The following is a 12,993-nucleotide window of genomic DNA, read 5'->3' on the forward strand; positions in this document are numbered from 1 at the left end:
TGTACGAATAGCAACATTATTATATATTCTGTTGTTACCAACATTAGTATTAGAACTGATTGTTGCTAGCGTTTATTTAGTCAGTTATTGAAAGTTTCTCTCCTGCACTTTTTTTTTTCTTCATTGTATTAACCTTCTTATGAAATTAGGATGCTGTTGTCAATGTTCCTTCTGATCATTTTTATGTATGTAATTATGTGATTTTCCTGTATTAGATGTCCTGTTCTGCATACATTGAAAGACTTCTTTCATATCTCATGCTCCTTTAGTGCAGTTTATGTTTGCTTCAGCTTTGCAGCAGTCTTGTCTTAGGTAGTGGCTTTTGCAGCTGTGACATTGTGATATATTCCAGCTTTTTAAAATTTGTTATAGTTTTTGTTTGGTGGAGGGATGTGTATCTATTATGGTGCACATGTCCTATAAGTGATGTGGAACCAACGAATTTTGTGTTATTCAAGAACTCTGAGACTTATATATGATACTGCACTGAACTGTTGCACAAGTGTGTTATTCCAAACATCTATGACTTAAGGTCAATTATTTTTTATCTAGTATTGCCCCGGTTTGGAAATATCGTAGGCCCGGTGTAGATCTACAGAGCAGTCTTACGTTGTAATGGGGAAGTGGGTAGTCTCACGTGACCTGTGTTTGGTGATTTTGCTGTTTCCTTTTCGTTTATTGCTCTTACGTCAAATGAAAACAAAACTGATTTCTGTGACCTGGAGCTATCAAGTGAATTACATAATTACGGAAGGCTAAAATATGTTATTTGTTTCAGATTTTATTTTATTTCCCCTTTCTGACAATGAAGCATTCATTGCAGAACAATGAAGTTATTTCTGTCGATTTGCTACAGAAATTTGGTTTTTATTAATCTTTTCCGCTGAACCAGTCAATTTATTTGAAACGGAGTGTATAAATCCACACTATTGGCTAGTTTCAACTGTTCGCTGCATTTCAGGTGCATGTTTTCATCTTCTAGAATGTATGGCATTATGCCATAATAAAGAACTAAACATGAGATAATACAGTATGGTACTCCAAGAATATTTACATCTGAATCTGGACATACGAATGTGCACTTTAAGCCAAATTATGTATTTTAGTATGGTTCATGAAATACCCGTGCTCTTCGAGTGTCCCCTGTCTTGTTTCTTTTATGGCATTATGTAAGACGCTTGTTATCAGGCGTCCTCTGGCAAGTGCTGAAACGAATCTATTTCCAACAGGTCACTGGTGGTTTGAAAAGCGTTACTTTCAAATTAATTTCCTTTTACGCAAGATGAACTATGTGCGAGAATGTACGATGAATTTCATAAATTCCAGAGCTTTTGACTCTTCATTTAAAAATCAACCCTTTGAGTACGATGATTTAGAATAATTTTGAGCCCAAAAGATCTAACATTTATGTCGTTCTTAGACATTTTACTGGCACATTTTTGTGATGTATCTTAAAGTGTAACATGCGCAAAAAAGGGGAAGCTTTTCTTTTCTTGTAGCAACACTACGTATATTAATTTAAACCATTAACTTTCCCTATGGTGTGTTCACGTTACGTAACAGTGATGTTGCTTTTGACTGACTACATCGCGTGTCCTATGTTCTGAATATCTGCTGTCATCGGCTGGCGAGATCACATGACGTGAGCTATGACTGGCTTGCAAAAGCGCATTGCAATCACGATTTCAATGCTTCGGAAAGTAACATGTGGTGTTTGGTGGAATTAGAATTTATACTTTCGTAATATGAAAATGTGCAGTGTACATGTTGCTGCACATCAGACATCTTCCGAAAACGTTTTTGGTTCCCTGAGTTTCGTTTTCTGAAGTGCCGGGAAATTCTACGCCCGTGTATAAAACCATAACCATTCAAAAGACTGATAAGTTTTACAGTTCTGAGGAAAAGTATACTTTCACTTAACACGGAAGAAGTGTATTTTCACCCAGGAGGAAATGTACTTTTAACCGGGAATTCTGGGAAAAATCCGGGAATTTTTTTTTCCTCGTCCACGTATACACCCTGTAGTAGAATATGCAGGAGCTAAGTAAACAGAATTTAATATTCTATACTACTTTGTAAATGTTACAGAACAGTCATTTTTAAATGAATCTCTGTACTTCCCTAATGATTTTATGCTAGAACTTCGCAAGAAAATCTCCTGTGCTTTAGAAATTACACAGACATGTAGTGAAAAAGCCTCTACTTACAATGTATGGCTGGGTGTAGGAACTGACGAAAAGTGACTCAATGGTTTTAGAAGCAGATGTTCCTTTACACAGTAGTGAAGGGAGTGAGTGTGTTCAAACAAATGAAATTATTCAGGGATAACAAATTATATGTGAAAAATATATCTAAAAAGAAAGATGATGAAACTTACCAAACAAAAGCGCTGGCAGGTCGATAGACACACAAACAAACACAAACATACACACAAAATTCTAGCTTTCGCAACCAATGGTTGCCTCGTCAGGAAAGAGGGAAGGAGAAGGAAAGACAAAAGGATATGGGTTTTGAGGGAGAGGGTAAGGAGTCATTCCAATCCCGGGAGCGGAAAGACTTACCTTAGGGGGAAAAAAGGACAGGTATACACTCGCACACACACACATATCCATCCACACATACACAGACACAAGCAGACATTTGTAAAGGCAAAGAGTTTGGGCAGAGATGTCAGTCGGGGCGGATGTACAGAGGCAAAGATGAAGTTGAAAGACAGGTGAGGTATGAGCGGCGGCAAATTGAAATTAGAAATTAGCGGAGATTGAGGCCTGGCGGATAGCGAGAAGAAAGGATATGCTGAAGGGCAAGTTCCCATCTCCGGAGTTCTGACAGGTTGGTGTTAGTGGGAAGTATCCAGATAACCCGGACAGTGTAACACTGTGCCAAGATGTGCTGGCCGTGCACCAAGGCATGTTTAGCCACAGGGTGATCCTCATTACCAACAAACACTGTCTGCCTGTGTCCATTCATGCGAATGGACAGTTTGTTGCTGGTCATTCCCACATAGAACGCTTCACAGTGTAGGCAGGTCAGTTGGTAAATCACGTGGGTGCTTTCACACGTGGCTCTGCCTTTGATCGTGTACACCTTCCGGGTTACAGGACTGGAATAGGTGGTGGTGGGAGGGTGCATGGGACAGGTTTTACACCGGGGGCGGTTACAGGGGTAGGAGCCAGAGGGTAGGGAAGGTGGTTTGGGGATTTCATAGGGATGAACTAAGAGGTTGCGAAGGTTAGGTGGACGGCGGAAAGACACTCTTGGTGGAGTGGGGAGGATTTCATGAAGGATGGATCTCATTTCAGGGCAGGATTTGAGGAAGTCGTATCCCTGCTGGAGAGCCACATTCAGAATCTGATCCAGTCCCGGAAAGTATCCTGTCACAAGTGGGGCACTTTTGGGGTTCTTCTGTGGAAGGTTCCGGGTTTGAGGAGATGAGGATGTGGCTCTGGTTATTTGCTTCTGTACCAGGTCGGGAGGGTAGTTACGGGATGCAAAAGCTGTTTTCAGGTTGTTGGTGTAATGGTTCAAGGATTCCGGACTGGAGCAGATTCGTTTGCCACGAAGACCTAGGCTGTAGGGAAGGGACCGTTTGATGTGGAATGGGTGGCAGCTGTCATAATGGAGGTACTGTTGCTTGTTGGTGGGTTTAATGTGGACGGACGTGTGAAGCTGGCCATTGGACAGGTGGAGGTCAACGTCAAGGAAAGTGGCATGGGATTTGGAGTAGGACCAGGTGAATCTGATGGAACCAAAGGAGTTAAGGTTGGAGAGGAAATTCTGGAGTTCTTCTTCACTGTGAGTCCAGATCACGAAAATGTCATCAATAAATCTGTACCAAACTTCGGGTTGGCAGGCCTGGGTAACCAGGAAGGCTTCCTCTAAGCGACCCATGAATAGGTTGGCATACGAGGGGGCCATCCTGGTACCCATGGCTGTTCCCTTTAATTGTTGGTATGTCTGGCCTTCAAAAGTGAAGAAGTTGTGGGTCAGGATGAAGCTGGCTAAGGTAATGAGGAAAGAGGTTTTAGGTAGGGCGGCAGGTGATCGGCGTGAAAGGAAGTGCTCCATCGCAGCGAGGCCCTGGACATGCGGAATATTTGTGTATAAGGAAGTGGCATCAATGGTTACAAGGTTCCTTGACGTTGACCTCCACCTGTCCAATGGCCAGCTTCACACGTCCGTCCACATTAAACCCACCAACAAGCAACAGTACCTCCATTATGACAGCTGCCACCCATTCCACATCAAACGGTCCCTTCCCTACAGCCTAGGTCTTCGTGGCAAACGAATCTGCTCCAGTCCGGAATCCTTGAACCATTACACCAACAACCTGAAAACAGCTTTTGCATCCCGTAACTACCCTCCCGACCTGGTACAGAAGCAAATAACCAGAGCCACATCCTCATCTCCTCAAACCCGGAACCTTCCACAGAAGAACCCCAAAAGTGCCCCACTTGTGACAGGATACTTTCCGGGACTGGATCAGATTCTGAATGTGGCTCTCCAGCAGGGATACGACTTCCTCAAATCCTGCCCTGAAATGAGATCCATCCTTCATGAAATCCTCCCCACTCCACCAAGAGTGTCTTTCCGCCGTCCACCTAACCTTCGCAACCTCTTAGTTCATCCCTATGAAATCCCCAAACCACCTTCCCTACCCTCTGGCTCCTACCCCTGTAACCGCCCCCGGTGTAAAACCTGTCCCATGCACCCTCCCACCACCACCTATTCCAGTCCTGTAACCCGGAAGGTGTACACGATCAAAGGCAGAGCCACGTGTGAAAGCACCCACGTGATTTACCAACTGACCTGCCTACACTGTGAAGCGTTCTATGTGGGAATGACCAGCAACAAACTGTCCATTCGCATGAATGGACACAGGCAGACAGTGTTTGTTGGTAATGAGGATCACCCTGTGGCTAAACATGCCTTGGTGCACGGCCAGCACATCTTGGCACAGTGTTACACTGTCCGGGTTATCTGGATACTTCCCACTAACACCAACCTGTCAGAACTCCGGAGATGGGAACTTGCCCTTCAGCATATCCTTTCTTCTCGCTATCCGCCAGGCCTCAATCTCCGCTAATTTCTAATTTCAATTTGCCGCCGCTCATACCTCACCTGTCTTTCAACTTCATCTTTGCCTCTGTACATCCGCCCCGACTGACATCTCTGCCCAAACTCTTTGCCTTTACAAATGTCTGCTTGTGTCTGTGTATGTGTGGATGGATATGTGTGTGTGTGCGAGTGTATACCTGTCCTTTTTTCCCCCTAAGGTAAGTCTTTCCGCTCCCGGGATTGGAATGACTCCTTACCCTCTCCCTCAAAACCCATATCCTTTTGTCTTTCCTTCTCCTTCCCTCTTTCCTGACGAGGCAACCATTGGTTGCGAAAGCTAGAATTTTGTGTGTATGTTTGTGTTTGTTTGTGTGTCTATCGACCTGCCAGCGCTTTTGTTTGGTAAGTTTCATCATCTTTCTTTTTAGATATATTTTTCCCACGTGGAATATTTCCCTCTATTATATTCAAATTATATGTGAATAAAGAGATGACTCACTGAAAGAGACACAGACAAAAGGTCAGGGCTTTGCTTCACTAGGTTGTGGAATGAAATTCTTTCTCAAGCTGTAGGAGAACATGCACAGTTCTTTGCTGGCCCATAATGAATGTACTGGAGTGAGGTGGGGGAGCAAGGTGGGGTGTGATGAGGGATGCAGAGAGGTGCAAGACAGAGTGGGGATTGGGGGAAGTTTCTAGTGGCTCTTGGAAGAGTGAGGAGTTGCCCGTGGGCTAGCTAGGGGTGCAGGTAAAGCGGGCAGGTGGCAGACGGCTGAGCATGTGATTTCACAGACTAGGGTGTGAGATGGCATCACACAAATAGCTGGCATGTATTTGGTGGGGGTAATGGGAAAGGGATGGTGTGTACGAGGGGTGTTTCAAAATTCCGTGCAAAAATAAAAACTACTTACGTGTTTGAGGTAAACCTTTATTTTTTGACATAGTCTCCTTTTAGACTTACATGTTTTGTCCAACGCTGTTGTAATTTGTTGATCCCTTCCAAATAATAGGAATTGTCTAAGTCTGCAAAATAGCTATTGGTTGCTACAATCACCTCCTCATTTGAATAAAATCTTTGTCCCACCAGCCATTTCTTCAACTTGGGAAACAAATATTAGTCCGAGGGAGCCAAGACTGGAGAAAAGGGGGATGTGAAATGAGTTGGAATCCTATTTCCAATAATTTTGCGACCACAACTGCTGAGGTGTGTGCTGGTGCATTGTTGTGATGGAAAAAGACTTTTTTGCAGTCCAATCGCCGACGTTTTCCTTGCAGTTCGGTTTTCAAACGGTCCAATAACGATGAATAATATGCACCTGTAATAGTTTTACCCTTTTCCAGATAATCAATGAGGATTATCCCTTGCGAATCCCAAAAGACAGTCACCATAACCTTTCCAGCTGAAGGAATGGTCTTCGCATTTTTTGGTGCAGGTTCTCCCTTGGTAAGCCATTGTTTAGATCGTTGTTTGGTCTCAGGAGTATAGTAATGTATCCATGTTTCATCCACAGTGACAAAACAACACTTCACACGATTCTGTTTTTTGTCAAGCGTGAGCAATCGCGGAACCCATCTTGTGGATAGCTTTCTCATGTCCAAATGTTTATGCAAAATATTATGTACCCATTCATTTGAGATACCCACAGCACTAAGCACTAACAATCTCACACACCTTAACTCTTCCATCATCCATCACCATATCATGGATTTTATCAATGATTTCTGGAGTCATAACCTTCACAGGGCGTCCAGAACATTCAGTGTCACTTATGACCATATGGCCACTCCGGAAATTTTGAAACCACTTATAAACTGTACCAATTGAAGGTCCAGAGTCACTGTAATGTTTATCAAGCTTCTCTTTAGTCTTCTGAGGCATTTTGCCTTTCATAAAGTAATGTTTAATCACGACACGAAATTCTTTTTCGTCCATTTTTTGACAATCACCTGACTTCCTTGATTCACACAAATGCCAAACACAAAGAAATAGACCAATATGGCTGAAACTTGGTGTGCGTTCTTTCCAAATATGCTACTAACTAAACATGACCTCGATACGCAATGGTGGTGCCATCTCTCGGACTTGGCACGGACTTTTCAAACACCCCTTGTACACACACACACACACACACACACACACACAAACGAAATTGGGTGGGTGGTGGGGGGGGGGGGATGTATTGTAAGGATACTGACCCACCCAGCACCTCTTACTTCAGTCGCATCATAGGCTCATCCTACCCCATCAGAGATCGGGCCACCTGTGAAAGCAGCAACGTTACAAACGAGCTCCACTGCAACCACTGCACAGCATTTCACATAAGTATGACAACCACCCAGCTGTCAACCAGAATGAATGTCCACTGTCAAACTGTTGCTGAAAACGAGGTGGACCATCCAGTGGCACAATATGCAGCAGAGCACAACATACGAGATTTCAATAGCTGCTTCACAACCCATGCCATCTGGATCCTCCCCGTCACAACCAGCTTTTCTGAGCGCACAGATGGGAGCTATCCTTACAGCACATCCTTTGCTCCCGTAACCTATCTGCTCCCTGGCCTAAACCTGAGGGAACTCTCTTTACCCCCAGCTCCCAATTTTGTGTGTGTGTGTGTGTGTGTGTGTGTGTGTGTGTGTGTGTGTGTGTGTGTGTGTGTGTGTGTGTACACCTACACCCTATCCCTTTCCCATTACACCTTCCCAGTATGTGTCAGCTAGTTACGTACTACAAAATGCCCCAGCCTGTGAAATCGCGTGCTCAGCCATCTGCCACCTGGCCCCTCTACCTGGTCCCCTAGCTAGCCCACGGATGGCTCTCCCCTCTCCCATGAGAACCTAGATGCTTCCCCACAACCTCCTCCCTGCATCCTGCCTCTCTCCATCCCTCACCCCACCCCACTCCACCCCACCCCACAACCCCACCCCACCCGAGTAAACTCACCGTGGGCCAGGAAAGAACTAGCAGTCAAATGAGCACAACGGATGGAGACAGGCATGTGCATGTGGCTGAGTATGTGTCTATGTGTTTGTGTGAATGTTTAGCCGGCCGAAATGGCCGTGCGGTTAAAGGCGCTGCAGTCTGGAACCGCAAGACCGCTACGGTCGCAGGTTCGAATCCTGCCTCGGGCATGGATGTTTGTGATGTCCTTAGGTTAGTTAGGTTTAACTAGTTCTAAGTTCTAGGGGACTAATGACCTCAGCAGTTGAGTCCCATAGTGCTCAGAGCCTTTTTTGTGAATGTTTCTCCTACAGCTTGAGAAAGGAATTTCATTCCGAAAAATACCAAAGCAAAACAATGTTCTATAACTTTTGTTTGTGTCTTTGTCAACAACACAGTGCTTCTGCCTTTCAGTGAGTTGTCTCTATATTCCCAAATAATTTGTTATTCTCAACCAGAACTTTCTATACATTATTATTCAGAGATAAGTTAGAAAGTTACTCTGTATGTTGGAGTAAGAAAAGTCAATTGAGAGGCCAAATGTTGGGTGTGTTGAATGGCTTTATTTAATCCAACCCTTTCTGTTTAAGCGATGTTTAAGAACCTCTGCTTTCAAAAAAAGTAATTGTATTACTTTATGTCAGTGCCAGTGTCTGCTGCTGGTTGATTACCATTTGATTCCTATAATAATAATAATAATTACTGTAGCACATGATGTGTGCTACTTCTCCAAATATGCACATGAAGTTTCAGAGCTTCAATCATTAATGTGATTCCTTTGTATCTCCTTGTCATTTCCTGAAATCTTCATGGGCCTAACTTTGGAAGCACCTCTCGAAGAAGAACTCTAACTACATCTACACCTTCGTCATTTCCAGCCACAGCACTCTCTAGCCCTCATTAAACTTGTCTCTAAACTTGAATATATTATTCGCCTCATATTAAACAATTGAACTTCTGACTCGGAGTAAAATTCATGAATTATATGTTCAAATGCTTCATTGGATGGTATAAATCAACAAGTCAATTATTGATTGCAATGACATCTACATATCACCTACAAAAATTTGACTACCTTCACAGTGGTGTTCCTCTTCATGTGTGGTGTTCCACTTTCATTCCCCACATGTCCAGTGGCCATCATTCCTCAGGCTGCATTTTGCTTGGCTACAAAATTGGTAGGACAAAAGAACAGGCTTGTGGCAGGCCCTTACATTAACCAAAATGTGCTATTGTTGCTTTTTAACTTGTGACATTTGTGTGTGCTTTTTGTGCTTTTAATGAAGTGTGCAACTTCCAGGGTTCTGCTGAAGAATTACCATTAGATGCAAATGAAGAGGATGAAAGTCATAATACAGATGATGAGGAAGATGATGATGGTGACAATGAGGCCAATAAGAATCCTGAACATGAATTATATGAACATGATGGAGATGCTATTGATGTATGTATATACATGCAGTTGAATATTGGTGATTGGTTTGATGTATGAAAGATCTTAATTTTTCTTTGTGTGCAGGAGGATAGTGCAACTTTAGATGAAGAGCATGAAGGAAAATCTGAAGATAGCCCAAAATATGATGAAGACACCCAAAGATTAGTGGATGGTAAGCATGTGACAACTTATTTTAAAAATGTCAGTGACATATCAAATAAAAGGTCCAATTGAAAACATTTTGAATGCTCTCACACAATCACAGTCAGGAAAAGATATGGTGCATTTACTTTGCAAATTGTCATAATACCCTACTAGTAAGCAAAAATTTTAGTAAGGTTATGTGAGTAAATGTTGATGGTGTTAGGACAGAAACCAGCCACAAATTTACTTTCAGTTCCTGTATTCAAAGGGTACCGTTACCAGTTTCGAATCGTTGTGATTCATCCTCAGACAGTTTACATGCTTTCTTTATGACATGTGGTGTGTTTTTTATGACATATGGTGTGTCCTAACACCATCAACATTTGTCTTCAAACAACAGCCACAGTCTCCATCACGTCATCATATGACAAAATTGCATATATGAGTAAATATTGCTAGAATAGTGAACATATTTGGCAGATGTCTCAGGCCTCAAATATTAATGAGTTTTGCATAAAGAACAATGTGAGTGCCAACTGCATTTGTACAAGTGTATGTTGAAAAGTAACGTCTCCGAATTTATCATGTGAAAAATCTTAGAGCTTTTTAAAATAGAACAAATATTATTAACATTCATTTTCAACAATTATAAAAAGGATGGATTGCTACTCGCTGTAAAGGTGAGATATTGAGTTGCAGAGAGGCACAATCAAAAGACTATTACACAATAAGCTTTCAGCCAAAGCCTTCTTCAGAAAAGGAAGGAAAACACCCACCCACATTCACACAAGCAGGTACATCTCATGCACACGTCTGCTATCCCCAGCTACTCTGGCTGGACTGCAACTTTTATGTTGAATGAATGCAGCAATCCTGCGTGGAACAGTGAAAGGGGGAGGGATAGGATGTAGGTGGGGGAGTGACAACACTGTCTGGTGGAGCATGGAGGGAATAGAAGGCAGCAGGACAAGCCTGCCAGGTAGGAGGCTGTGAGGAAGAGAGCAGAGAATGGAAAAAGGTTAGTAGGTATGTAGACAGAGAGCGGTGCACAGTGAGTGCGAGGGGACGTGAACCAGGAGGAGGTGATAGAACAGAGGGGACAGAGACTGTTGGATGAAGGGCGAGGGAACAGTAGGTTATCATAGGTTGAGTTCAGGATACTCTCAGGAGTGGAGAATGTGTTATAAGGATAACTCCCATCTGTGCAGTTCAGAAAAACATGTGGTGGAGGGTAGAATCCAGATGGTCCAGGTTGTGAAGCAGCCATTGAACCCAAGCAAGTTATTTTGAGCTGCATGTTGTGCCACAGGGTGGGCCCACTCTGCTCTCTGCCGCTTTTTAGTGGTGGCCATTCATCCTGGTGGACAGCTGGTTGGTGGTCATACCAATACAAAAAGCTGTGCAGATATTTCAGCAGAGCTGGTATATGACATGGCTGGTTGCACGCGTGTCACTGCCTCTGATGCATGTAGGATAAGACTTTGACAGAACTGGAATAGGAAGTGCTTGGTGCGTAGATTGGGCAGGTCTTGCTCCTGGGTCTTCCACAGGGATATGATCCCTGTAACAAGGGGTTGGGTTTCTTAATAGCATAGGGATGGACTAAGGCATTGTGGAGGTTGGATGGGCAATGGAACACCACTTCAGTAGTGTTGGGAAGGATCTTGGGTAGTTCCTACTGTGGTATCGGGGGGCTAGAATAGACCCACGACCCTTCCTTGTCCTGTCGTAAGAGGCGACTAATATGAGTCTTTTTATTTGGTCATGTTTTTACTGTGATATTTTGACTATTCTGTGGACTTCTGAAAGCTTTTGCTTTTTTCCACCTTTTTAACACTTTTCCTCCACCTTTTTTTGGCTTTTTAAATTGTGGTCTCTCTTTTGAGTTTGATCTCAACTTTCCAAATTTTACAAAAGTATGAATCATTTGGGAAAGAATTCCTTACTGTGGTACATTAACTCTTCACTGTGTACTGTTATTTTTTGCACCTACTGATCAGTAGTATCTTCCTACCTCTGCACCCAACATCCAGAGCAGTAGCCACTCCATTATTGTGGGGTGGTCATGTACTCTCTAGGCGGTAAACCCTTGGCAATGTAGGGATCGCAGTGCCAATGTCTGAACTGAAACCTTCACATGTCAGCCAAGAAGTAGGTGCCTATCCACTTCAGGGTACCGGAAACGGCTACTGTGCCAGGTGACCTTTGCCTTGGCGGGGTGGCACCCACAGGGAGAGACTCTGATCGGAATGAGTGGCATCGTGGTGAATGATCTGCAATTAGAAGGAACAAACTTAACAGTGGCCATGCCAACACGGCTGTCTCAACAGTCAGGAACAGTGATTTTAATGCAGAGGTTTACAGTCCTTCGGCATTTCAGTCTTTGAAATGGGAGTGGACATTTTGCCTAGTTCTTGGTTTGTTCCGAAACTGACAGCAGATCTTTCACTACAACGAAGCTACTGTTTTTTGTTGAAAATATTAAAGATCAATTTGGGAAGGTTTCTGCAATAGAGATGATGATAAATGGATCTTTACTGATCAAAACATCAAATGCCAGCAAATCACTAGCACCTCAGGCCTGTGTCAAGCAAGGAGGTATACCAGTAACCATTTCTCCTCATAACAAGCTCAATAGAATTCAAGGTGTTACCTTCCATCAGGACCTAACGCCAGAGTTCAGTACTAATCTGGGACGGCGTGGAAGTCCATTTTGTTCACTGCATCCAGAAGGGGGCCAAGGCTAATAGAATGGACACTGGAGCTTTTATCCTTAGCCTTCAACGGTAACATTTTATCTGAGAAGGGTAAGGTCATTGTTTATAGGTGTGGTGTCAGGCCTTATTTTCTTCCTCTGATGAGATGTTTTAAGTGCCAGAGGTTTGGACACATGGCTTCCTGCTGTTCTAATGAGGTTATCTGTGGGGCATGTGGACAGGCATCCCATGAGGGCAGCCCTTGTGACCAATCTCCTCAATGTGTCAACTGTGCAGAACTGCACCCTCCTCATTCACCACAGTGCTCAGTGTTTAAGAGCAAATTCAAGAGTATAAAATGCTTGACTGCCTGTCTTATGAAGATGCAAAGAAAAAGTTTGAACGGCTTCATCTGACTGACACAAAACTCTCAAAATTTGAGACCATATCACAGTCAATACCTCACATGATGACAAGGTCTCGCACAACACTTCCTGACCTGGTCGTATTCCAGGGCCTGCCCCATAGTTGGGGGGAGGAAATGTCACCTCCTTTGCCCCCTACCCCTGTAGCACCGGTGGTCCCCACACTATTCGTGCAGCCACAGATGCCTAGTCATCCTTCAGTGACATCAGAGATGAGGGAAAATATGGTCCTCTTTGCTCCTGGCAGATAAAAACGGGAAGTCTTCACAGAAATCAAAGTTTCTTAAGGATAAG

At 43.5% G+C, this 12,993-nt stretch overlaps 1 protein-coding gene across 1 annotated transcript in view; it reads left to right on the top strand.

Moving 5' to 3' along the window:
• LOC124798577 (glucosidase 2 subunit beta) overlaps window positions 1-12,993 on the top strand; it is a 182,106-nt gene that overhangs the window by 128,029 nt on the left and 41,084 nt on the right. The window contains exons 7-8 of the mRNA XM_047262039.1: window positions 9,300-9,443; window positions 9,519-9,606. Of these exons, the coding sequence (XP_047117995.1) occupies window positions 9,300-9,443; window positions 9,519-9,606 (232 nt within the window). The remainder of the gene's footprint in view (window positions 1-9,299; window positions 9,444-9,518; window positions 9,607-12,993) is intronic.

Source organism: Schistocerca piceifrons, chromosome 5 (assembly GCF_021461385.2).
Source record: "Schistocerca piceifrons isolate TAMUIC-IGC-003096 chromosome 5, iqSchPice1.1, whole genome shotgun sequence".
In the NCBI taxonomy this organism is placed as follows: Eukaryota; Metazoa; Arthropoda; class Insecta; order Orthoptera; family Acrididae; genus Schistocerca; species Schistocerca piceifrons.